Here is a 27,438-nt window from a genome sequence, read left to right as displayed (position 1 = left end):
TCAAAGCAATAGTCTATAATTTGGCATGAAAACCTGAATACTCAAGCATATCAACAAGCAACCAAGTCTTGCAAAATATCAACGCTAAAGAACGCTATCCCTATCTCATCATGCTCCACCTTTGATCCATTCATCCAACACACCTAGATATTAGCTACATCCAATTCTTAAGTATGATAGTAGTGTTCCTCCATTGGTGCTTTATAAGAGAAGATGGAGACTCAAATTCAAAAGTAAAAAAAATTACATAAAGTAAATAGATAGGCCCTTCGCAGAGGGAAGCAGAGATTTGTAGCGGTGACAGAGCTCAAAGTGAAAAACTTAGAGATAAAATATTTTGGATAGTATGCTTTTCCTATCAACAAAAACAACTAAGAGTTCTCAATATCTTCCATGCTAAACAAATCATAAGCGGTTCCCAAACTGAAAATAAAGTTTATTCCTTTTCCATCATTATTTCACATTTCACGGCTATCCACATCCACGGGTACCGTCCATACCAATATTTTTCAAGAAATTTATTATTTGACAACATAAAATAAATTTTCTTTGCATTTCAGGACTAGGCATCCCGATTACCGCCATACCCTCGTGCAATGACAAGTGAATGAACAATCTCTTGAAAATAACCATGTAACTCCGTGTTTATGATAGATACAGAAAGCATCTCCAGAGCACGAGACGTAGGTCTGTTATCTTCATCGTGAGAGGTCCGAACTCGCTAAAACACTCGTGTCATCCATTTACATCTCGATAGATCATGCTCATTTATCTTACCCTTTTCTATTATCGAAATCAATACCACGGCACCAAGCGCAAGCCCTGTTCATCCAGCTACTTCGTGTCTCGGCAAACACCAACCACCATGCATCCCTTTCACCCTTTCCATTCCAAATTCCAATGCCCCCACTCGGCGGCTCTCGACGGCTTCTCGTCGCCAAAAAAAAAAAGGAGCCCTATCTTCTCTCTGCCACCCGATCGAGCCCAAAAGCCGGCAGAGAGATAGAGAAACAAGGTCGAAATGCGCTTTCTGATCAGCTTCTACTCGTACTATCGTTGATCATGTGGGATTCATACGCCTTTGAGGGGAAGGAGCAGGCTCACGCAAAAGCAGGCGCACCGAGCGCGAAAGGTGGGGGCGACGGTGGGAGGTGACACGATGCATGCATGATCCGGGGGCGTCGAGATAAGCATACGTGCTGGTCTCGTCTGGCTTCGATCGGTTCTACCGTTTCCTTAGCCGTGTGTACGTATGCTTCGATCGGTCCTGCGTGAGATCATCCAACCTTTTCTTTCCAGCCGACAGCCCACGATTATGTTTTCTAATCGGCGAAAGACGAAAGTGGTCAAGAAAGGTCTATATGAGTCGTCGTACTGTGGATACCCTTTGTGATGAGTCTATAATATTATGCATGTACAACCAGAATTTGGACTCTTCCTCGTCTCAAGTGCGCAGCGTACTAAGTTTTCACATACATAGTGGACATCGGTGACGCCGACACGTAAGTAGACCGTAGTTCTCACCATCAGTATCAACCGAGGAGAGGAAGACACATTAGCAAGGATGCATACATGATAGTTTTATAAGTAAGTAGAGCTCCTAGACGGATGAGTACGTAGATTCGCTTTATATTATATGTGGACCGTCTTAAGCTACTGTGTGTGTGCTGTGCATCGGCGGCGTTTCTTTCTAGCAATAGCTTCTGAGTAATTAAGTAAAGATTACTGGTAGCTACACAGAGTATATACATTACCCGAGTGTGGAGAGCCGAGATGCTCTCTGCAGTCTGCACTCGAGCCATGGCAACATGCTACACGCACATTTCGACCGTCTACGTACACACACTACTCGCACTCCCGAACCGACACTGAATCTGCAAACTGAACACCGGGAGATTGTAGTGCGTGTCTGCGTACACTTACACTTCTAGTACTCTCTAAAGGGCGCCAAATAATTAAGCAGCGCCGGCATACGTGGCCGCGAGCTTCTGGTGTACCAACCAACCAAACCCCCGAAATACATTCATACGAACAAGCAAAACGCGCGCTACTCTTTTCGATTTTTTTAAAAAAGTACTACCTATTTTATACCAAATTCGAAAAGCATATATTAAAATTGAAAAAAAAACAAAAATAACACCCCGTTGGCCTCTGATGGGCCGAAGAGGGGCCCGTCGACCTGCAGGCGACCGAAGAGGGGCCGTCGGCCTGCACGCGACCGAAGAGGGGCCCGTCGGCCTCTCGTTGGATGAAGAGTGTTAGGGGCACAAAACGCAATTAAGGTGGCCTTAAATGAAAAAGTTATCAACATGAAAAAATTTCGTCTCGTCGAATCGGTTGATTTTAATATAAAAATCGTCTTAATCCAAAGTCGTATGCAACCTGTAGAGTCAAAACAAGGTCAGGAGCAAAAGCTGCACAGTTACTTCGGACAGACCGAATGAATGTCAAAAAATTTGTCACGGACACCCGATGCAGGCCCTGAGTTACTTCGGACAGACCGAATGGGTTTAAAAAAAAGGTAATTAGGTGTTTATTCCCTGCAATAAATGATTAGTTGTTTATTAGAAGGAAAATGTAAATATGGAATTCAAGTTAGGATTTTTGATTCAAAAAATTGTTCGTCTGCACCGTGAAGACTGCTTGCTTACAACGATTCTGGCCGATATACGGTGACGTTTTCGTGTGCATCACCCCCGGCGTCGAGGGTGCACGTGACAGGCCTGAAAGGTGATCATTGCCTCTACTTTGCACGGTGGATGACGCCACCGTCGAAAGTTTTGGTCTCAATTCCTGCCATCGCAACAAAGACATTTCTTCAATGCCCGCATGTGTCTTTCCGGTGCAGACGAACCATGCCCACATCGATTTATGAGGCGGCTGGACTTCTCGTATAATAAAAGGACTAAAAATTCTATCCAAAAATCTTTGGCAATTTTTCGGATCCATTCGAAGCCTTCGAGTGGTTTGATTAGGTCTCACCGAGTGAACGTGACCAAACTCGTGTACTCTTCTGTATTTCACATGGTCTCACCGAGTGCACCGGATGTCCTGTGACAAATTTTCTGACATCCATTCGGTCTATCCGAAGTAATTCTACAGCTTCTATCTCTGACCTTGTTTTGGCTCTACAAGTTGCATACGACCTTGGATTAAGATAATTTTTATGTCAAAATCAGCCGTTTCGACGAGACGAAGATTTTTCATGTTGATAACTTGTATATTTGGGATCATCTTAATTATGTTTTGTGCCCCCTGACACTCTTCGGCCAAAGGGAGGCCACGGGCCACTCGTCGGCCCACCGCAGGCCGACGGGCCACTCTTCGGTCCACCGCAGGCCGACGAGCCACTCTTCGGCCCACCGCAGGCCGACGGGTGCTATTTTTGAATTTTTTCTAATTTAGACATACGCTCTTCGAATTTGATACAAAATACTAGATAGTACTACGTACTTCTGAAAAAAAATCCCTTTTTTTCCCTTCCACTTTCCAAGCGGTATCATTCTTACCCCAGCTTCGCACTTCGCCTTTCTTTTGCTCAACCATTTCCCACCGTGTTGCTCTCGTTCATAAACAACAACGCGCCACCCCCGCCAGTTCCGACCGATAATCGCGTCCCCGCCTAGCTACTTAGCCCAGCATCGCTTCTCGAGCCGCCATCATTCCACTGTGTCTTCGCCGCTCGCCGCTGCTAATCAGTCTCTCACGTTGATCGAGCCTCCTAGTCTCCTACTCGATCCAGTAGTCTTCCATAGCCGGTTACCTTGCTCGCGAAGCGAACGCGGGCAATGGGGATGGCGTGGTCGCGGCGCCAGCAGGAAGACGCCGCCCGAGCGGCGGCGCGGGAGCACACGAGGCGGTGCAGGGAGCGGCGGCGGCTCATGAGGGAGGCCGTGCGGGCGCGGCGCCAGCTCGCCGCCTCGCACGCCGGGTACCTCAGGTCGCTCGGCCTCGTCGCGTCCACGCTCACCCACTTTGCGCTCGGCGAGCCGCTCCCCGTGTCCGACCACACCCCGCCCGTCGTGCTCGTGCACCGCCCGGCCCCCGTCCCCTCCACGCCGCCGCCGCTCCTCCGCTCCATCCAGCCGGAGCAGCAGGACGGCGCCGTCGCTGCCGAGGCGCCGGCGCCCGTTGCCGCCGCCCGGACGGAGGGCGACGTCGTTGGCGGGGAGGACCTGCGGGTGGCGGTGAGGCACCGAACCCTCGCGGAGGTCGCCGCGGGGCTGGAGGAGTATTTTGTCAGGGCCAGCGTCGCCGGCGATGCGGTCTCGACCCTCCTCGAGGCAAGCAACGCCGAGTACAAGGGTGAGCCACGCTGCTGACTGCTGAGTGTCTCCCCTTCACCTCCACTTGCTAGCGACCGATAGTACAGTGAAAGCTGGCATTTAACAGAAAGAGTACATCTGAAATATTCTGCAGGTGGACCGAGCAGCTTCTTTGGCGTGCTTTGCTGCATGTCGTCGTCGTCGCCGTCGCCGTCGGTTTCGCACGACCGGATGGGCAGCATGCACGGCGGCCAGCGGCATAGCTCTACGCTGCAGCAGCTCATGGTCTGGGAGAAGAAGCTGTACAAGGAGGTCAAGGCGAGGGAGCGGCTGCAGATCCGTCACGACAAGAAACTGGCGGTGCTCCGGGACCAGGAGTACAGCAGGAAGATCAACGTGGACATCCGGAAGCTCAAGGGCGCGTGGGACAGGGCGCGCGCGCAGCTCGCCACGGCGTCCGAGGCCGCGCACGCCAGCTCCGCGGCCATCTCCGAGCTCCGGGACACCCGCCTCGCGCGCCAGGTGCTGGGGCTCTGCCACGCCACGCGCGACATGTGGAAGTTGATGCGCCAGCACCACGAGGCGCAGGGCCTGATCGCGCAGCAGCTGCGCGGCCTCAGCGGCCGGACGTCCATGGACCCGACCACGGAGATCCAGCACGGGGCGACGCGGGCGCTGGAGGCCGCCATGTCGGCATGGTGCGCCGCCCTGGGCCACCTCGCCAAGCACCAGCGCGACTACGTCGGCGCCCTGCACGGCTGGCTCAAGCTGACGCTGGCGGCGCCGTCGACGGACGCGGACAGCGCCGCGGCCTCCCCCGTCGCCGCGGAGCTCGCCGCCTTCGTCGACCGGTGGAGGCAGGCGCTCGACGGCGTGCACTGCGCCGAGGTGCTCAGGTCGATCAAGAACTTCGTCGGCGCCACCCACGCGCTCTACGCGCACCAGGGCGACGAGCTTCGGGCGGCGCGCCGGGTCGGGCAGTGCACCCGCGAGCTGGACCGCAAGTCCCGGATGCTGCGGCAGGTGGAGAAGAGCTACTACGAGTCGTCGTACGTGCCGGCGGGGTTCTCGCTTTGGAACCGGGGGATGCAGTGGATGGAGGAGGACAGGCGGCGGGTGCACCACGCGCACAACGAAGTGGCGCAGCACAAGGAGGAGATCGACGCGTGCCGGAGGAAGCTCGAGGGCGAGATGAAGAGGCACGCCATGGCCATCGACGCCACCAGGTCCTCCGCGGTCACCGGCGTGCAGAGGACGCTGCCGGCGGTGTTCCAGGCCATGGCCACCTTCTCGGCGTCGCTTGCCACCGCTCTCGAGGCTGTGTGCAGACATGGCAGCCATGTGCACTAGTCACGTACTACCTCCGTTCGGAAATAAGTGACGTTGTTTTCGTTAAAATTTTAAACCAAAACCAATTATTTCCGGACGGACGGAGCACATACTACGTTGGTTTTGGAGAAATATGTTTACTGTCTACATGTATTAGTTTAGTGCCCATGCGTGCCTTGTCATGAAACAACAAAATTACTGTCCCTATCATTGTTGTTGGTTGTTAAATCCAATTCAATTTAATAAATTGTCTTGGCGCTACACTTAACACCTTATCTTTTGTTGTCGTTGGTCAATGAAAGGGTCATGAATCATCCTTTCATCGTCCTAGCTGAATGCTTGTGCATTGTCACGGAATCGAAAAATATTTTAATTCATAAATCTATTAAACTTGTACAAACATTGTTTCAGTCATACAGCGACAAGTATCCATTTCATTCTTGCCTGCTTCTTTCATAATTACATCAAATATATCCTTATCTAATACTCCCGTATGACAAGGAATGAAAAACAAATAGAATGGCATCAAAGGTGAGGAATACGGATATGCTTTACAGCCCCTAACAGGCCAACAATAAGTTAGAAACGAACAAATTAATAATAATATAAAACTTATCTTTCAGGACATCTAGATAATAATTCATCTTGTATTGAAATACGAAAATACAAAAATAAAATTCCGAATCTGTCATACGCTGTATACATAAAAAGAAAAATCTTGTGTTGAAATAAATTTATATTATAATATTTCATATTTATGGACACTTCAAGACAAGGTTTTTAGCTATTGCTGTACTTCCAGCTACATATATATTTTCTTCTAAACTATAATACATACACAGTAGCGTGCACAAACAAATCTCCTGATGCAAAATAAAAACTGAGTAATATGCCCAAAATACACGTCAGTGTCAAATTATACAAATACAATAATAATTTTGAGGATAGACAGACCAAGAAACTGCTTGGAAGTTTATTAATTGCGGTACCAAAATAAAAAAGAATAAACATCAATATTAGGAGTTGTGCTTCTCATTCCTTTCAAATATGATAATATCATAAAAAAGGATAACGCACTCATATACACGTATAAGATGGAAGTTCTTGTAGGATTTTGAAATATGACCGCGAAACAGAGATTACGAGCCGTGACTTCTTTTCCATGACAGTTTCAACTCGGTTTCATGGTGCAACTATAATTTGTGTATTTCAACATTCAGAAAAATAATTTGTGTATTTGCCTAGAAATGTATTCCCTCATCTTGCGTCTGAAGCACCCCTCGGTTTGCTAGGAATAAGTACGATAAAAGACGCCAAAAGAATAGTAGACATTTTTCAATCCAGCAACTAATACTCCTTTCTGATTTCTGATACAAAAGCCAGAAGACAAAGATATAACTTTTGTGCAAAGAGCACAGTTTACTTTTAGGCAACGAACCAAGTCTCTGTTTTTACGCCGGACTATCAGGCACCAGCCCATGAGAATAGAAAAAGACCAAACCTATCCGTTCCACTTTACATCACTGATTCACTGTTTTGAAAGAGCCATGACGTTGAAGTTCATCGAATCAGGGTTCGTCGCAATCCTGGCTTTGATGACCTTTGCAGCATCCTGATAACAGATTTAAAAAGATTATACGGTTATTACAGGAAAAAATATATGAGGAATTAACCAAATCCAGAAATTAAAACCACTCTAAAATGAAGGCACAGAAAAGATGAGCAAATGTTTGCTGAACACCAAGCTCAATAGTGAGTATATTTTACTTCCCCCCCCCCCCCCCCCCCCCTTCACAAATATAAGAGCAACTCCAATGGAGCGACCCATTTCGTCCGCCGCCGTCCGTTTGGATCGACGCGGACACAAAAGTCGGCCCAACGCACCGACCCAAACGGACGCGCGTCCGCTTGGCGTCCGCCTGGCGATCCATTCCCGGCCCAATTTTGAGCTGGATTTGCGTCGGCACGGACACGAGACGGACGCGCCTACTCCTCTCCCCGGGTCCGCCGATCGGTGGCATCCACCACCACTTCCCCCCATTTCCCCCAAAACCCTCCCGCCCGTGCACGCTCCCGCCCCACGCCAGCCATGGACGACGACCTCGGCCTCGACGCCGCCGCCGGCCTCGCCTCCCTCGCCTCGTCCGACAAAGTCAAGCCTCACGCCCCCCAGAAGGCCGCCACGCCGAAGCCGAAGAAGGTGCTGACGCCCGAACAACGGGCAAAGGAGTCGGCCAAGAGGAAGGACCGGAGGCACGCGGCGGACGTGAGAGATGAAGTCATCGCGGCGGCCGCCGTGCAGCAGGAGGTCACTAACGCCCGCGTCGCGGCGGCAACGAGGGAGACGCTCTGCATGCTGGGGTTAAACCCTAGCCAGCACACCTTCATGAAGATCCAAAGGAGGAGGCCTGACATGGAGGCGGAGAAGCAAGCACGGATGCTTGAGATGGAGGCGGAGAAGCAAGCCAAGATGCTAGAGATCGAGGCCGCCAACGCCAAGACCAAGGCCAAAGAAGTGGCTCTCGCGAGCATGATGACCGCGGTGGAGATCATGAAGGTGGATCTCAACACCGTGTCGCCAAGGAAGAGGCCGTGGTTCGAGAAGATGCAGGCCGACATGCTCAAGTTCGACGACGAGTGATCTATGGCGGCGAGCGCCATCTTTTTTTGGATGCCGGCAGGTGTGCTGGCATGACCACGGGGGGCGCAATGGCGTGGTCGAACTCAAGTCCCACCCTTTTTGTGTGTTGGCATGTGTGCCGGACGGCTGGCAAGTGCGCCAGCATGAACTGTGGTGTTATTTTTTTGAAGCCGGCATTGTATGCAGGCGCTGGCATGGTGCCGGCATGAGACATGGCCGTTGGCATGATCTGCCGCGGGTCTTTTTTTAAAAATGTTGATTGCGGACATGAAATGAGTCGGCACGTTGGGCGCACTGCTGACCCAAATCTAAAACAGGGCGGACGCCGGGCGGGTGGCCGACCCAACGGACAAAAAGCGGACAAATTCGTCGTCCGTTTGGGTCGGCCCATTGGAGTTGCTCTAAGATGTTTGAACTTTTTTGTGAAACAGATGTACATAGATACATTATGTGTGAACGGAGGGAGTGCTATTTTAGGATATAACAATGTGCAAATATAATTTACAACTTCCATTTACAAATGAGAAAACAGTGACAAACTTTTTGATAAAACAAAGTGCTAACAGGGCAATATAAAAAGAAAAAACATATAAGCACACTTTTATGGGGAAATGCATTACATGTACAAATAGAAGATGGGACGAATATTTGACCTGAAGCAAAGTCTCAGGTGATGAAGGGCCATGAGATATCGGCTTTGATTTTCGTCCATCAAGCTCATAAAGTTCACCTGTTGCATGCCAAAGCAAATTACATATAAGTTAGCCAACAAATAACGGCTGCCAATAATAATTTAGTGTTTAAGTAGGCTACTGTGCTACCTACCATCAACACATGAGAAACATACAAAATGGTCATTGACCTCAACATTTGCCTGCACAAGGAAGACAGTTGTTAAAAGGGGCCACATTCCCACCTCAAAATTGAGGAGGATTGCTTTTATATGGTCATATTTCCTATCGTCGCTATTTTGGACAAGGCATGGCCCACTTCAACTTATTTTCCACAACTTAAGTGTGGTACTATCATAATGTAATCGGTTATTCCTTGCAAAGCCTAGTATATTGAGTAGTAGCCAATCAATAAGAATGGGGTGAGAGTGGTTACATCAGTTTCACCAGCAGTAGCAGCAACAGAATGAGCACCCTCCATCTCATCATCCTCCTCGAGAAAGACAGCACGCTAAAGATAGCAAACATGTTGTGCATGAGGATAATACATAAGTTCATTATCGGAGATATCAATGAATTTAAGTATTTCCAGATACTAAACCTGAACTGGATCCATATCAGCTGTTTGTTTATAAAACTTATCAAAATAAGATCCCTCAACTGCAAAGAAGAAAGGAGTCAATAAATCTTTGCTACAAGTCAAAATAGCCAGAACCCAAACCTAAAGTAGCCAGGTGATATGTTTGTGTTTAAGCCTGTTAAATAGGTTTATGACATCTCAAAAAAGGTCAAGGGTAAGCACTAAGTAGAATAAACTATTCGAGCAATTCTAAAGCAACCAAATGCATATATTAGCATATGCGTATAATGTGCTAGAAAGTTAGATCAGGATATGAACTATTGAGTTGGGTATATGCTGAAAATCACGTGGAATGGCCATAAAACTCATTACTAAGTATTTTTACATTTGCTGATCATCTATTCTTAATTCGCAACAGAGACAAGCCACTTTCACTGCATTCTACGAAACTTTTTTCCCAGTTTAGTAAAAGCAGTGAAATGGGGGATGTTTTGAAGTTCACAAATCAAGCGCAACTAATTTATATTATGACGAAACCAAGCCTGTGACTATGTGAACATCAAAGAGTTGGATGCTTGCCATATTGTTTGGGGGTACTTAAAAGAATATTGGATCACAGATAAAGCACCACTTGAATACAGTTTTTCTGTCCACTGGATTGTTGCTAGCTGGCAGCTTTCTTTCTGTGACATAGTACCCATAGAATGCAGCGCGATATCTAAATGTAATGGAAAGTCACAACAATTACCCAGCTTGATGTCGGATGCAGCATTCCCTATTGCGTGAATAACACCAACTGTTCCACAAGCATTGCCAATAGTCTGTTTTGTAAAGTACACCTTCTTGTTTGAATCCTGCATACCAAGTTATTGGGATTAAGAAGTAACCCTTATCTGCATACACCACAATACTAGGTAATATTTTTCCCAACAAATCAGATCTACATATTTGAACATGTGCTCAAGTTCCAGTAACCTGCAAACTAATGTGCACTTTGATATCATGCACAAGTGAAATAAAAGAGAATTTTGATCTATCTGCTACTCCCTCCGTCCCAAAATTCGTGTCTTAGATTTATTTAGATATCAATGTATCTAGTCACGTTTTAGTATTTTGATATATTCATTTCTAGACAAACTTAAGACAAGAATTTTGGGACGGAGGGAGTATATACTGGGACTCTCAACATGCAGGATATAGATCAAGAAAATATAGGGAAGCCCACAAAGAGGAATCAAGGGTCAAACATGCTTACTGAATAATACGCTGAAAAATGCAACATAGACAAGGTATCAAAAAGGTTCCCAGCAACATGAAATATGATTGGCAGAATAAAGGCTTAGATTGTGGTTGCTGAACTGTGTTGTGTTGTGCTTATTTAATAATCTGTTGTAGAAAATTACTCACTAAAGCAGACAACACTAAAATACATAAAACCGTAAAAGTGAGACAAAAAACAGACTATGTTAATCGTCTAATCGACAGCAATGACAAACACAGCCAATATCTGTTGTGTTTGATTATGCATTCTCTCTCTGAAGGCTGTGGTGTAAAACTGAGCAACAATACACACAGGTGCCCAACATGGCAATCATGGTAGCTTGGATAAATGTTATGCCACACTTCGTATATATGGTAGTTGGCAAGTTAGCAAATGTTAGTAAGGGGCAATACACACAGACTCAAAAAGAATAATATCCTTATACCTATCTGTTGTGACACATCTAACTTGGAGTATGGCAAACAAAGTGTTCTCATCCTAAAATGCCCATAATTCAGTTGCGATTGCAGAATGACTAATATAATGGCTTGATTAAACTGTAAACAGTCAACATCTATATTATGGGACCCAGAACAATAGTTTGTATGGTTGCACTCAAAGAATTTATAATTCAACCCATAACAAAAACTAAGGACTCAGCTCCATCCAATCTAATCTCTAAAGCAGGCCGCTTATGCTTTGGCTGACTGCACATGATTACAAATGTCCTTGTCATACACTTATATCTGTAATGTCACATGCTTCCAAGTTATAAGCAATGCATGTGCAGAAGATGTATTAAACGAAGTAACAACTAACATTTTTTATGCAGTAACAACAGAATCATGTGCAGACTGTAGCTAGAGGGAAACATCATGGTAGGAACTAGGGTTCTACCAGCCCTCTGCCTTAGGTTATAAGGGTAGGAGGGAGATTGGAGGAGGCGAGGGCGCCGCGTCCGGCACGACGGCGCCATCTCGACGCAGGGAGGAGGCGGCGGCGATTAGAGAAGGTGGCTAGGGTTAGGGTTCCGGCTCCTCTGGGAGCCGGGCAATAGAATTGTCTTATTGCTTGATTCCAAAATAACTGTTTACATCTATTTATATAATCTCAATAACTTGGACTCTAAGATAACTTGGACTCTAAAATATAACTTGGACTCTAAGATAGCTAAGATAATTTGGGCTAAGCCCGTAACTAAACCTGCCCACTGGGCCTCCTACGTTGGTACGTAGTACCGATCATAACATCTCTCCCCGCCTGCGCAAACAGCTCGTCCTCGAGCTGGAAGTCTGGATAGTGTTGAGTGAAGTCGTCACGCTGCTCCCACGTCGCGTACTCCTCAGGAAGGCCTTCCCACTGGATCGACAGGTACCACACCCCGCGACGTAGTTGGGCCTGCAACACCTTTGCTGGCCCGGGAAGAAGTCGCCCGTCGGAAGTCGCGGTAGTGCCAACGTTGCCGCCGGTGGCTCCCCACGAAAAGGCTTCAGGAGCCCCACATGGAAGACGTCGTGGATGCGAGTACCGGCCAAAAGCTGAAGACGGTAGGCCACCTTGCCGATGCGCTCCAGCACGGAAAATGGCCCGGCGTAGCGCGGGCCCAACTTGCGCTTCGCACGAGGATCAAGGGACTGTGTGGAGCGGTGAAGGAGGCGTAGCCACACCCAGTCACCCACCGCGAACTCTGCGTCGCGATGATGATCGTCGTAGTAACGCTTGGACAGTTGCTGAGCCTGGAGAAGGCGTTGGCGCACTTCTGCAAACATCTCGTCCCGGCTGCGAAGCAGGTCACCCGCCGCCTCAGTCCGAGCCGCTCACAGTCAACCGGCAGGATAGGCGGGGGCGGTCGGCCATAGACTACCTCGAACGGCGTGGCGTGCAGGGCGGAGTGATAAGAGGTGTTGTAGCAGTACTCCGCCCATGCCAGCCAATCCACCCATGCACATGGACGGTCACCTGTAACACAATGCAAATACATGGCGATCACCTTGTTCACCACCTCGGACTGGCCGTCCATCTGAGGATGGAAGGCCGTACTCATGCGGAGCTTCACGCCCGCCAGGCGGAAGAGATCACGCCAGACATGCCCCGTGAACACCGGGTCCCGGTCGTTGACGATCGAAGCCGGAAACCCATGGAGACGGACAATTCCGTCGAAGAAGGCACGAGCCACAGAGGCGGACGTGTAGGGATGGCCGAGCGCGATGAAGTGGGCGTACTTGGAGAAGCGGTCGACCACCGTGACGATAACAGACTTGCCGCCCACCTTTGGAAGGCCCTCGATGAAGTCCATGGAGATATCGGCCCAGACTTGAGAGGGCACCTCCAAGGGCTGCAGCAGCCAAGCCGGACGCAGTGTCTCTGTCTTGTTACGCTGGCAGGTAACACAAGGCCACACCCAGTCCCGGACCAAGGCCCGATCACCGGGGATGTAGAAATCAGCGCGGAGACGGTGGAGGGTCTTCTGCACACCCTCGTGTCCGGCCGAGTGGGCCAGCAACAGGACCTGGTAACGCAGATCGTCGTGATCCGGCACAAAGAGGCGACGCCCATGTAAAAGCAACCCATCCGCCAAGCGCCACGGCTATGAGGCGCTGCCGAAGAAGCTGAGCGTCCGATGCGTCGGAGGTGGCCCGGCGGATGTCGTCAAGGAGGGCGAAGGAGGGCCCCGAGCGGATGCAGAGAGCCATCCCATCGGAGTCGCCGGTGTCCGAGGCGTGGTCGGCGTCGCGGCGGGACAGGGCGTCGGCCACGGTGTTAAGGCGACCCGGACGATACTCCACGGTGATGTCAAAGCCAAAAAGCTTGTTGATCCACTGGTGCTGGGGAATGGTGGACAGCCTTTGATCCAATAAGAATTTGAGGCTGTAGTGATCCGTGTGAATCCGGAATGACCTCCCCCAAAGATACGGGCACCAGTGGCGTACGGCCTACACCAAGCCAATGAGCTCCCTCTCATAGGCCGCGAGCTTATGATGGCGCGCGGCAAAAGGGCTGCTGAAGAATGCAAGCGGTCCGTCGCCCTGATGAAGGCCACACCCGAAGCGTCGCAGTCCACCATGAATGGCTGGTCGAAATCGGGCATCTGAAGGACGGGACCCGTCGTGAGGGCCTCGAACGCCTCCGTGGCCTTCGCATCCCAGGCGAAGGCGTCGCGTCGCAACAGGCGCGTGAGCGGGGACGCGATGATGCCGAACTCCCGGATAAATTTCCGGTAGTACCCCGCGAGGCCCAGGAAGCCGCGGAGAGCCCGTGGCGAGTGCGGTGTCGGCCAGGCCGCGACCGCCGCCACCTTGTCGGCGTCCATAGCCACACCCTCGGCCGAGATGACATGGCCGAGGTATGTGACTGAAGGTGTGCCGAACGAGCACTTCGAGCACTTAAGATGAAGATGATGCGCTCGAAGCTCGTTGAAGACGATGGCGACGTGTTGAAGGTGCTCTGAAAGGTTGCCGGAGCATTGGAGAGGCCAAAAGGCATCACCAAGAACTCAAAGTGGCCGTGATGAGTCCGAAACGCCATCTTCGTGATATCGTCCGGATGCATCCGCACCTGGTGGTAGCCCGAACTGAGGTCGAGCTTGGTGAAGAAGCCCGCCCATGTAGCTCGTCCAACAGCTCGTCGACGACTGGGATAGGAAATTTTTCCTTGAGCGTCAGGGCGTTCAGGGCACGCTAGTCGATGCAGAAACGCCACGTACCGTCCGACTTGCGAACGAGGAGGACCGGCACCGAAAACGGCGATGTGGAGATCCGGATAATGCCCACGGCGAGCATGAGTGCACTCTGCCGCTCTAGCTCGTCCTTCTGCAACTGGGGTAGCGGTAGGAGCGCACCGCAATCGGCGCCGCTGGAGAGGCGCCACCCACGCCTGCCCACTGGATGCGGCGACCTAGGAGCCAGAAGGTCATTGTCATGGCATCGAAGTCCCAGAGAATGGGGCCGAGGGTCCGCAAGAAGTCGACGCCGAGGATGAAGTCGAAGCAGCCCAGGTCAATGTCGGCGCACGTGATGGTGAAGTGCTCGTCGCCGATGGTCACAGGGACGTCCCAGGCGATCCCATGGCACCGGAGGTGGTCACCATTAGCCACGGTGACCCGGAGTTGCTCCCCGCCCGTCGGCTGGAGCGCTAAGCGGCGCATCGTCGACTCTGGCAGGAAGTTATGTGTGGACCCCGTATCCAGGAGGGCCACCAGGCGCTCGCCGTTGATCATCACCGGCAAGAGCATAATCCGCTCGTCTCGGATGCCCGCGAGTGCGTGGAGGGACACCACGAGAGCCGTCGCCGAAGCGGGCGCCGGGGCGGCGTCAACCGCCACTGGGCCGAGCATGTCACCGGGCCCGTCGGTGGCGGTGTCCTCCTCGACGTAGTCGGCCGCCTCCAAGTAGAGAAGGCCCGTGCATACATGACCTGGGGCGTATGGGTCGTCGCAGTTATAGCAAAGCCCCTGACGACGACGCTCGAGCTGCTCGGCCGGGGTGAGTCGGCGGAAGGCTCGTGGCGCGGCCGGAGCGGGGGCCGCCATCGGGCCCGGGGGCGGCCGCCCTAGGAATGGTGTTGTCTGGGCCGGCCGAGCGCCGCGAGCCGGAGCCGCCTGCTGAAGGGCCTGTTTGCGGCGCTCGAAGGCTCGGGCGTAATACATGGCCGTCTGGAGGTCCTACGGTCCGCGGAGCTCGACGTCCACGTGGATGTGATCCGGCAGGCCGCCCACAAAGAGCTCGACCCGCTGACGAGCCGACACGTCGGGCGCGTGACACGCCAAGGCCTGGAAGCGGTCGGCGAAGTCCTGCACCGTGGAGGTGAAGGGAAGGTTGCCGAGCCCTGCCAGGCGGCTCCCTTGGATCGGGGGTCCAAAGCGTAGGAGGCAGAGCTCGCGGAAACGCTCCCAAGGGGGCATGCCACCCTCGTCCTGTTCCAGAGCGTAGTACCACGGCTGTGTGGCGCCTCGAAGGTGATACGAAGCGAGCCAGGTGCGATCCGACGCCAGTGTCCGTTGGCCCCGGAAAAACTGGTCACATTGGTTGAGCCAGTTCAGGGGGTCCTCGGTGCCGTCGTAGATCGCGAAGTACAGTTTGGCAAAGCGTGGCGGCGTGTGGTGAGGGCCGCCCTGGTGGTATGGCTCATCAGCGCGGAGCAGTGGAGGGGCCTGCGCCGGGTACCCGTCAGGAACGGCGAAGGTGAGGGGGCCAACGTACTGGGTGTGCGGCGGTGCCGAGGCCGTCATGTAGACCGGCTGGGACGACTCAGTCACCCAAGCCGGTAGCGGCGACGGGGAGAGGGGGAACCTGAGCTGGTTGAGCGACACCCCTGACGTGGCGGTCAGGCCCGGCCGGAGGTGGCTGGTGGTGGAGTCGACGGCGGTAGTTGTAGGGTCGGCTGTCGTGGCGCCACCGAGGGTGGCGGACACAGCTGTAGGGGTGGCTGCATCGGCCAGGCCAGCGTGGCGGTTGCCGCCAGCAGCGGTTGCTGCCAGGGCGGCCAGGACAGGCCGACACTGGTTGGTGTTAGCGCGATCGGCTGCGGCCCGTAGGGCGCGGCCAGGTATAGCCGGATGCCCTAGACGGCAGTAGCCAGGTCGCGGATCGCGCCGGTCATCTCCTCCGGGGTGAGGACGACCGGAGGCGGCACGGCAGAAGAGGTCGGCGCAGGCAGGTGCGGCCCGCCGGCCGTGGTGATCATCGGAGTGGTGGGGGGGACGACGGGGCAACGATGGAGGCGGCCGGTGGTGATGACATGATCGAACCAGAGCCTCGTGATACCAAACTGGTAGGAACTAGGGTTCTACCGGCCCTCTGCCTTAGGTTATAAGGGTAGGAGGGAGATTGGAGGAGGCGAGGGCGCCGCGTCAGGCGCGACGGCGCCGTCTCGACGCAGGGAGGAGGCGGCGGCGATTAGAGGAGGTGGTGGCTAGGGTTAGGGTTCCGACTCCTCTAGGAGCCGGGCAATAGAATTGTCTTATTGCTTGATTTCAAAATAACTGTTTACATCTGTTTATATAATCTCAATAACTTCGACTCCAAGATAACTAAGATAACTTGGACTCTAATATAACTTGGACTCTAAGATAGCTAAGATAATTTGGGCTAAGCCCGTAAATAACCTGCCCACTGGGCCTCCTACGTTGGTACGTAGTACCGATCGTAACACATCACAACTAAACAAGGCAAAAAAAAATCATAAACAACTGTTTGGTAAAATAGAAACAATAATTACCAAAGATCAACATTTTTCGCACAGCAGAATTAGGAACATTCGCACTGCAGAATTAGGAACATTCGCACTGCAGAATTAGGACTCTTATCTCAAACAGCAGAGGGCCTATACTAACCCCACAGAGATATTTAACCGAAAAATAAATATATAATTTTCCCGCTTTCTGTGACAAACATCCGGTTAACAAAAAAACCTACCCCAAAGTTGGAAGGTATGTTAGCAAGACAGTAAAATTTGACTACCTAGGAACCGATCTATGATTAAAGGAGCACAACCTTGCTGAAGCATTCAGTCTAACACAGAAAAAGTAAACAGAACAACACAGCCGTACCTTGCCCCCTGCCGCCGAGGTGGCAGAAGCATCGTATTCCTCCACCTTCTCATCCTGCTCGCCCCGGAAAGTAACAAACCCACCACAATTTCACATCACAGGATCCAAAGCGAAGATGTCCTCGAAAGAGAGAGAGAGATCACGAGGAATTTTACCAGAGAGGTGAGCGGGTAGAGGAAGATGACGGCGAGGACGGGCTGGGGCACCATGGCGAGCAACTCGTCGTCGAGGCCGTAGACGTCGCAGAACTGCGCCTCCCCCTCGGTGACTCCCAGTCCCCAGATGAACTGCAAGCACCAGCGCCACCCCGCGGCGGAAGCGCCATCTGTGAGCGAGAGCACGCCCGAAACGAAAAGGAAGCAAAACCCTAGCACCGGGTGGGCCGCATGGGGAGGAGGCGGTCGCGCTCACCTGGTTCATGACGTCGGGGTTGGCCTCGAGCGGGATCCATCGCTTCCCCATCTTCTCTCGGCGTGGGAAGAAGAAGAAAGCGGCGGCTCGCGAGGAGAATAGGGAGAGGCCGAGCGGCGCCTGGACAGATTGATGTGCGCTGCGCGGCGAAGCGGGGGCGCAGGTGACGTGTTTTTTTTTTAGCAACCACATGTTTCATTAATCGAAAACAATTTACAATAAGCAACACACCTGGAAACTAAAAGACAAACCAGAATAAAATGATTATCCTAATTTTGCAGATAAAAACATAAAAGATTCAGAAATACAAAACGATCCCTATGATTTCCTGCAACCACCATAGCGAAGGCCGCCGCCCAACTCCAGCGCCGCTGAGGCGAACGCCGGAAGAGACGCCGAGCCTCGACCATCCCAAGGTCAGAGAAAGCACCATCGCCACGAGACTTTGTGAGTCGATGAACAGGCCCGCTGCACGCAGCAAGGCACATGTCGTTGTGGCACGTCGACCGGGGAACGTCCCCGTGCTGTCTTGGATCAAGATTTATCGCCTCCCATCAACAAAGTTGGAGAGGAACGACAGATCCAACACCTTCGGACCGACATTCTCGCTCCAGAAGAACCACCTCGCCCCGGCCGCCAGCGCCGTCGCGAATAACCACGAACGCCAGTGACAGACCGAGCAGCACACGTTGCCATCAACTCCAAGACGACGCCGTGAAGGTCGCCGCCAGTGTGGGAATAGAGTTGAGGCAGATTTATTTGCCCGGACGCCGCTCCCACCACCCCAACGGCGTCCCAAGAAAATACTAAACCAACCCTAACTACAAGCCGACGTCGCAGCGCCGTCGTCCCCACCTCCTCACATCGCCGAAGTGGGCAACGGAGGAGGCAGGTACCGGTGGCGGCCGGTGTCGCTGGGGCAGTTCCTGGCGATCGCCTTCTCTAGCGGGAGCGGTTCCGCTCGAGAGGACGGACCCGGTTTTCCGCGCACACACCACAGATGACGTGTGTTGACTGTGGTATACAACAGCAATATACAATTCGGTATATTTCATTTATAATAAAGGCTCCTAAGGAATTCTTTTTTTTATTAAAAAATTCATTATAGGAAAACGCTCAGCATCAGCCGGTTGAAAAGTCACGCCGCATCTGCCGCCTTCTCCATGCAACACGTGTCATGACGGCCCACACACATCTCCATCTTTGTTGTTTCCTCAAACTACTCTCCAACTTCATCTTCTTTCCAACGAGTCTCCTCTTCCTTTCAGATTTCTCCTCCCCTGCTGCAGATCGATGCCGGTAGCCAACCTCGTCGCGACCTCGCCTGCCAACCTACCCGCGTGCCCACAGCCGCCTCCTCATGTCCGCCCACGCCGCGCCAGAACTACTCTCCAACTTCATCTTCTTCCCCACGAGTCTCCTCTTCCTCTTAGATCTCTCCTCCCCTGCTGCAGATCGATGCAGCTAGCCGGCATTGCCGCAACCTCGCCAACTGACATAGCCGCGTGCCCGCAGCCTCCTCCTCCTGTCCTCCCAAGCCGCGTCAGGGATGAATGGCTGCAAGGTTGTTGCATCGCGGTTGTTTCAGGAGTTGGAGAATTTGTTTCTGCAACGTGGTCGTTGATTCGGGTTTTTTTCCTGCAACACGACCGTTGTTTTAGGAATTAATGAGTCGGGGAGGGGACAAGCAGAACATGCCACAAGGTTGATTCAGGTTTCTTTCTACAACACGGCCGTTGTTTCTGCAACGCGGCTGTTGTTTCAGGAATTAATGAGTGGGGGAGGGGGCAAATGGAATGTGCCAGGAGATCGGGTGTTTCTGTAACTGATTTGTTGTTTCAGGAATTAGTGTGTCGGGAAGGCGACAGAGTTGCGTGCTTGTTTCTGCAACTGGGACGTTGTTTCAGAATTTTATGTGGTGAAGGGAATCGACCCAGATGGTGATCGAATGGTGCACACTCATACATCGGACGGCGGATCAGGTAACGGATGATTTCTTTACCTAATAATAGAGGCTATTGCTTCCGTCGGAAAACCCACCGCTGTTGTTTTTTAAAAAAAACCCTGTCTTTTAGGTAATTAAACCGCGACATGAACCCGTCCAACACGATGCTCCTCCCGCAGTCGTCCCCATCGTCGCACTCCAGGTTGCTGCCGGTCAGGTCTGCATCCTCGTCCAGATCGCCCCGCATGGCGCGCAGCGTCTTCCTCGCCATCTCGCGGCGGACGCCGCCGGGGGTCCCCTCCTCGGCCACGCGGCGAAGGGCCTTGTCCGCGCCGGCCGCGCGCGCCAGGCCGCAGAACCAGAGGCTGCCGCGGCTCAACGCATAGATCGCCGCCACGCACCACTCCTCCAGCTCGACGACGTCGTGGGAGAAGAGGAGGATGCCGGACACGGCCGCGACGGCGCCCGCGTCCATCAGAGAGGCGCGGCCCTCCGAGCAGCCGCCCACGTTGCAGATCACCATGAGGGCCAGCCTGCGGATGGGCGTGGGCTCGGCGGCGCTGGACGCGACGCTGAGGAGCGCCTTGGATGCCCCCGGGAAGCGGGCGACCTGGGACTGGTTAACGGCGGCCAACGAGAGCTGGTAGATGGCCATCCGGGCGTCGCGGCGCGCGCGGGGTGGTGGGCGGGGGAGGTCAAGAGGTTCAGCAGGGGAGGCACCGCGCCCAGCACGCAGGTTTCTCTTCCTTCACCAAAAGTGGGGTTCATATTCCATACAGGTGAAAGTTCATAATTGCTAAGTCAATGTAAAGGTTATGTTTTCCAAACTGCATATCTTGTTTACAGTGTAGAAAGGTCTACTATGATTCTCATATGTTTTACGCACTTTACATATGGAAATGTCTCGCGTCGATGTTGCGCCTAACATTAACATTCATAAGGATAACTGCCAATCGGCCAGGTTTCTAATCCTGGCGCACGTGCTAAGTACCGAGCGTTGGAGCTTTCCTAACTGAATGATCAAGAAGCACAACAAAGATGTAGCGGCATAGTTCATTAGATTTGATGGTCTAATGAAGAAGGGGTGAATGGAGGAGGAAAAAAAGCACATGTATCTTAAAGAGGTAAAAGAAACCACATGTATCTTAAAGAGGGGAGTCTGTAGAAAAGAAACGTCTTGAAAACGGAAAAGGAGGAAGGTAAAAGTTCCCTCTAGATAGAAAACGGAAAAGTGATACTGGTGTTCTCTATATAGCAATAGTAAAACAATTGTTTAATCTTTGTGGTAATACAATTTTTCTGTTATCCAATGCAAACATATGTACATTCAACGGATTTAGGAAAATGTATGCACATCTTTTCTTAAAAATTAGTAGATTTTTTATTCACATCGTCGCCCGTAGCAACGCACGGGTGTTCTACTAGTACTACTAATTCACCGATGGACGCGTAGCAGTCCCATACTTCTCAATTAGTGATTTCGGGATTTGTCCAAATTCACAACTATGACCGTGTTTGGAGCCGCAATAGATTATGATAATCTAGATTATGAAAATAGATTATATAATCTGGTTTATAAAAATAATCTAGATGGACATGTTTGGAGGCCAGATTATATAAACTGTAATCCAGGTTTTACATTGCATAATGACCTGTCTGTCTTCTCTTTTTTTTAAAAGAGGAGGATGGCGGTGGTACGAATGTAATCTTATCTTACCTACTAATAAAGCAAATAGTGCTTCTTCCGTACGTCATCCAAATTGCCCTTAAAATTGACTAAAATTACCCACCAATGCCACCTATAAGTCATAAAAAACGTTTCAAACAGGAAAATCTCCGGACTGGACCGGCCCATGTAGGCACCTTGTATATTACGCTCTGGCGTTGGAAAAAGATGCAGCACACCTGTTTGGGCCAGCCCATGCGTGGGCGCCTGTTTTTTTAGTTTAGTTTTTTATTTTTCTTTTCAGTTCCATTTTGTTTTTCTACTTTAAATAATTTAGAACTTCAAACAACTTTTCTCAATTTTAAGAAACTGAGTATTTCGAAATAAAATATTCAAAAAAACATTTTTTTTGAGAGTTCAAAAACTACTCAGGAGTTTTGAAAAATGTTTGCATATAAAAAAATGTTTAAACTTTGAGAAAATGTCCATAAAATAAAAAAGTCAACGATTTTAAACAAAAGTGCGTGTAAAAATCTTAAAAACAGTGCGTGCCTCTGTTTTTAGTCTCATTTTTTAGTTCCATTTTTTTTGTTTAAATAATTTAGAACTTTGAAAAACTTTTTAATTTATAAAACTGGGAATTTTGAAATAAAATTTTGAAGAAAATATAAAATGTTTGTGAATTCAAAAAATGCTCAGGATTTTTGTAAAAATATTCGCATATTCAGAAAAATGTTCATAATTTTAAGAACAATGTTGGTGAAAACAATAAAAGTCCATGAGTTTGAAAAAAAAGTTTGTGTGTTATTTTTTGAGTGCAATTGAAAAAATGTTTGCTAATTCAAAAAATGTTCATGCATTTCAAGAAATATCCTAAAATTTTAAAGACATAATATGATCAACATCATTGAAGATTATAATTATTTTTCTCCCGTTGCAATGCACGGGTAACGACCAAGATGCGGTTCTTTCCGATCTGGGGGTCGAGGCCCCGAATAGGAAAGAAGCGCATCTAAGCGTTTCGCAAGCAAGTAACACAGCACAGATAATAATAAAAGTAGACAATTCGGGATTCAATTGTCTTCTCGTTAATAACTCAGAGTACATCACACATACAAACAAGGTAGTTCCGCTACGGACTACAAAACATAGAAATGCTATGCTACCCTGCGTGCAGGCCCACGATCACGACCACGCCTCAGTCCTCTGGATAGTTCACGTAGAGGCGGTATGTCTCCTCGTCGTACTGCCACGCCAGCTGAGTGTCGTCGGGATCATCTATCTCTGGGGTACCTGTACCTGTTTGGAGTTTGGAGGAATTCGTGAGCCACGGGGACTCAGCAATCTAAGACCTTGGTGCCAGAACTAGTCAAGTTATTTAGGTAGGGTAAGGTGAAGTGTATAAGGCTACAACATCCTAAGCTTGATTAGGTGGCTAACTTACGTATACAATTATGAAGGTGGTCTACACTAGCGGTCGTGATTACTTGATCACTAAGTGATCCTGAACACCTACCTACGGCATTCATAACCCCACCGTGTTCCCGATCGAAGAGAGACCTTCGAGGGGACAGTCACGGTTACACACCCAGTTGGCAATTTTATTAGCTTATGTTTAAGTTATCTAATACCGGATGTTAACAAAATATTCCAAGTTGCCACATAACCGCGGGCACGGCTTTCCGAAAGATTAAACCCTGCAGGGGTTCTCCAACTAGTCCATCACAAACGTACACAGGCCGCAAAGGCATCCTCTATCACGAATCTCGTGATCTCTCGGATTCCTTAGAGGAAAACCTCAACTCTGGGGGAAACCAAAGCTTCACTGGGATTCCTATACGCAAGATATACCGCTAAGGTAAGGCAAGGCTAGCAGGACCTCCCGACGTGTCGACGACCCTGATAAGAGTCGCGTATCTGAGTCTCAAGACACGCCGGATGAGTCACACTACAGGTATACCAAACCTCAGGTTGCCCTGTGGTGGCCCCATAGTCTGCCCAGTTTGGACCAACACTCATGAGGAGCACTGACCCAGGTTGTTGATTAAATTCCTCGGGGTAGCTACTCCCTATGCAGATTATTATTAAGTGATTAGCAAATTAACACCAATGTTGGGTCCTGCCGGACAAGCCTTAGCACTACGCGATTTATCAAGGGGGTCCCCATAACAACCCCGAACGTGTTAGGAGCGATTATTATGGAATCAAACTGTGACAGTCCGAGACCGACGTTCCAGAAGATTCACCTTTATTTCCGTTTCCGTCGTGTGATTAGTTTTATTCGTTGCATAGTCATGTAGTTTGCATCATCGGATCATGCATGGCATCATGTCATCCGTGCTTGTCTGGTGTGGCTAGTTGCACCTCGTTGTTTGAGTGTGAGCGCATGGCCTTGGAACGTGATTGGGTGCAACAAGTTTAAGCTCGTAACCCCTGTGGCACCATGTTTTCAAACTCCTTTCTTACCATTTAGTTGAGGCAGATTTAAAAGTTCATGTTTTGGTTCAAAACAAAATGTTCCTCCTCTACAAAATTTCTTTCTATTAATTGTGGGGCGCAACACTCATTTATTTGATTTTTTTCCTTTTGGTTTTATTCAAAAACAGAGCCCCATTTCATTTAAAAGTAATTTTTTTTCCTTCTTCTAAAAATGTCCCACTTATTTTCTTAAAATTTGGCAACATTTTAGATGCCCAAATTGATGGGGAACGTCGCATGGGAAACAAAAAATTTCCTACGCGCACGAAGACCTATCATGGTGATGTCCATCTACGAGAGGGGATTTCCGATCTACGTACCCTTGTATATCGCACAACAGAAGCGTTAAGAAACACGGTTGATGTAGTGGAACGTCCTCACATCCCTCGATCCGCCCCGCGAACCGTCCCACGAACCGTCCCGCGATCCGTCCCACGATTCGCTCCGATCTAGTGTCGAACGGACGACACCTCCGCTTCAGCACACGTACAGCTCGACGATGATCTCAGCCTTCTTGATCCATCAAGAGAGACGGAGAGGTAGATGAGTTCTCCGGCAGCGTGACGGCGCTCCGGAGGTTGGTGGTGATCTAATCTCAGCAGGGCTCCGCCCGAGCTCCGCAGAAACGCGATCTAGAGGTAAAACCGTGGAGGTATGTGGTCGGGCTGCCGTGGCAAAAGTTGTCTCAAATCAGCCCTAAAACCCCACTATATATAGGAGGGAGGGAGGGGAGGAGGCAGCCTCAAAACCTAAAGGTTTGGCCGAAATTGGCGGTGGAGGAGTCCTACTCCAATCCTACTTGGAGTAGGATTCCACCTTCCCACTTGGAAACTCTTTCCACCTTGTGTTTTTCCTTCTCAAACCTAACGGGCCTTAGTGGGAACTTATTCCAGCCCACTAGGGGCTGGTTTATCTCTTACCATAGCCCATGAGACCCCTTGGGGCGTGACACCCCTCCTGATGGTCCCCGGCACCCCTCCCGGCACTCCCAGTACACTACCGATGAGCCCGAAACTTTTCCGGTAATGCACGAAAACCTTCCGGTAACCAAATGAGGTCATCCTATATATCAATCTTCGTTTCCGGACCATTCCGGAAACCCTCGTGACATCCGTGATCTCGTCCGGGACTCCGAACAACATTCGGTAACCAACCATATAACTCAAATACGCATAAAACAACGTCGAACCTTAAGTGTGCAGACCCTGCGGGTTCGAGAACTATGTACACATGACCCGAGAGACTCCTCGGTCAATATCCAATAGCGGGACCTGGATGCCCATATTGGATCCTACATATTCTACGAAGATCTTATCGTTTGAACCTCAGTGCCAAGGATTCATATAATCCCGTATGTCATTCCCTTTGTCCTTCGGTATGTTACTTGCCCGAGATTCGATCGTCAGTATCCGCATACCTATTTCAATCTCGTTTACCGGCAAGTCTCTTTACTCGTTCCGTAATACAAGATCCCGCAACTTACACTAAGTCACATTGCTTGCAAGGCCTGTGTGTGATGTTGTATTACCGAGTGGGCCCCGAGATACCTCTCCGTCATACGGAGTGACAAATCCCAGTCTTGATCCATGCTAACTCAATGAACACCTTCGGAGATACCTGTAGAGCATCTTTATAGTCACCCAGTTACGTTGCGACGTTTGATACACACAAAGCATTCCTCCGGTGTCAGTGAGTTATATGATCTCATGGTCATAGGAACAAATACTTGACATGCAGAAAACAGTAGCAACAAAATGACACGATCAACATGCTACGTCTATTAGTTTGGGTCTAGTCCATCACATGATTCTCATAATGATGTGATCCCGTTATCAAGTAACAACACTTGCCTATGGCCAGGAAACCTTGACCATCTTTGATCAACGAGCTAGTCAACTAGAGGCTTACTAGGGACAGTGTTTTGTCTATGTATCCACACAAGTATTGTGTTTCCAATCAATACAACTATAGCATGGATAATAAACGATAATCACGAACAAAGAAGTATAATAATAACTAATTATTATTGCCTCTAGGGCATATTTCCAACACAAATGTGTTTCTATTTTTGTTTTACTCCTTTTATTTTATCTTCTGGATTTATTCAAAATCCATTTATTTTATTTTTGCAAAACGTTTTATTTTAGTTTCACAGAGAGAGGAGAAAGCGGAGTGGGCTTCCTGGCCCATCTCGTTTCTTTCTCTGGCGAGCCCACCTCCCTCTTCTCTCCCTGCTCGTCCTGATCCATCCTTCCCCTTCTCCGAGCGCTGCCTTCCCCCTCGCGCAACCTCCCCATCACCGATCCCACCTCTCCTCGTCCCCCGCGCCGCCCTAGCCTCCAGTCCCCGTGCTCGCTCGCCTCCCTTGCGCCGCCGCCGTGCCAGCCCCTCTCGGCGCCTTCCGCTCGTCCTCGCCCCTCCCTCCTGCTGCCTGGCCACTTCGATGAGAGCCCTCGCCGCCGGCGACCCTCGCGACCTCTGCCAGGGTCCCCCTCGCCGCACCACTGTGGGGCCTCGCCGGACCGAGCCGCGCGCCCCCCATCGCGCCCAGGTCCCGCGCCGGCCCGAGGTCGCCCCTGCCGTAGCACCTTCAGCGCCGCCCCGTGCCTTCCCTGGCGACGTCGTACTCCTCTCGGCCCTCTCGGTCCTCCCTATGCGCCGCGCCCTTGGCCTCCCACGCCGCCCTACGCTCCATGGAGCTCCTGCCGATGCGTGATGCTGGCTCCCGTTGCTTGCCGTTTGCTGCTGATGATGTGGCTTGTTGTTGTTGTGTTGTCGCTGCTACCGAAGCTTTCTGCTCTTGCTATGCTGCTTGCTCGCATACGCCTGCTGATGCAGCCACCACAGACCGGTACACGTTCAGGCCGGGGCTGCGGTGGCAGCCGGAAGTTGAGGAGTACTTCGCCCGCATCTCCCAAGCCCTCGCAATGAACTTCCTGGTGGATTTAATGGTTTGAAGATCGGTGAGAAGAATGGTGGAGAGCAAGCACATGAACGGAGTTACCAGGTGGACAAGTGCCCGTATTCTCGCCTTGAAAATGTTGTAGTTGTTTGAGGTTCAGGACCGCATGCTCCGCATTACGATGGGCAACTTGGTCACACTATGAAGGAGATTATTGTAAGTCGAAATGTGCAGAGTCAGTTCTTCGAGGAGCAAAGGTGTATGTACCTGATGTTTTAGCTTGCAGTGCACATGTTGAAAGGGTGATAAGATTGCAGTGTCAGTTGCTATTGAGCAACCTGTTAAGGACAGTGGTTGGGCTGATGGTAAAACAGAAGGAATCGTTCTACAGGGGTCGCAGTCAAATGCACATTATGAAGAGAGAAAGGGTTTGTACATTGGTCAAGGGTTTGCTGCAATGTCAAGGCCAGGAATATTTCGTGTTCTTCATGGAGTTGTAGTAGAGATGACTGAGAGAACCCGGGAACCACATACTTCAACTACGTCCTCGACGAACCCTGGAACGTGTTCGACTCCCGACGCCGAAGACCCGTGACCCGACGCCGAGCGAACGACTACCGTCGATGAGACCCGAGTACCAAGACGACCACGACTTCCACGACGTCCGCTACGAACCGATCCGCTCTGAATCACACGCTTCAAAGGTATAACGTTGAGACGTTGTCGTGACCGTGTGTAGTAT

At 50.6% G+C, this 27,438-nt stretch overlaps 3 protein-coding genes across 3 annotated transcripts; 1 reads left to right on the top strand and 2 right to left on the bottom strand.

Moving 5' to 3' along the window:
* Positions 1–3,405: 3,405 nt before the first annotated feature.
* LOC123402194 (protein ROLLING AND ERECT LEAF 2-like) lies at positions 3,406–5,798 on the top strand. Its single transcript, XM_045096073.1, has 2 exons — positions 3,406–4,305; positions 4,420–5,798. Exons 1-2 carry the CDS (start codon positions 3,789–3,791, stop codon positions 5,613–5,615), a joined length of 1,713 nt encoding a protein of 570 aa, XP_044952008.1. The 5' UTR covers positions 3,406–3,788; the 3' UTR covers positions 5,616–5,798.
* Positions 5,799–6,925: 1,127 nt separating this feature from the next.
* Positions 6,926–17,845, bottom strand: LOC123402193 (ubiquitin carboxyl-terminal hydrolase 3-like). Its single transcript, XM_045096072.1, has 9 exons — positions 17,706–17,845; positions 17,450–17,581; positions 17,295–17,348; positions 10,235–10,340; positions 9,508–9,566; positions 9,343–9,417; positions 9,061–9,109; positions 8,889–8,965; positions 6,926–7,206 (listed from the first exon to the last, which is right to left on the bottom strand). Exons 1-9 carry the CDS (start codon positions 17,754–17,756, stop codon positions 7,123–7,125), a joined length of 687 nt encoding a protein of 228 aa, XP_044952007.1. The 5' UTR covers positions 17,757–17,845; the 3' UTR covers positions 6,926–7,122.
* Positions 17,846–18,647: 802 nt separating this feature from the next.
* LOC123405538 (U-box domain-containing protein 38-like) lies at positions 18,648–20,305 on the bottom strand. The gene is made up of 2 exons (XM_045099192.1): positions 19,769–20,305; positions 18,648–18,719 (listed from the first exon to the last, which is right to left on the bottom strand). The coding sequence occupies exons 1-2, from the start codon at positions 20,303–20,305 to the stop codon at positions 18,648–18,650; spliced, it is 609 nt and encodes a 202-aa protein (XP_044955127.1).
* Positions 20,306–27,438: the final 7,133 nt, after the last annotated feature.

Source organism: Hordeum vulgare, chromosome 6H (assembly GCF_904849725.1).
Source record: "Hordeum vulgare subsp. vulgare chromosome 6H, MorexV3_pseudomolecules_assembly, whole genome shotgun sequence".
Lineage (NCBI taxonomy): Eukaryota > Viridiplantae > Streptophyta > Magnoliopsida > Poales > Poaceae > Hordeum > Hordeum vulgare.
The sequence above is the reverse complement of the archived record's forward strand: the minus strand, read 5'-3'. Positions and strand labels throughout refer to the sequence as shown.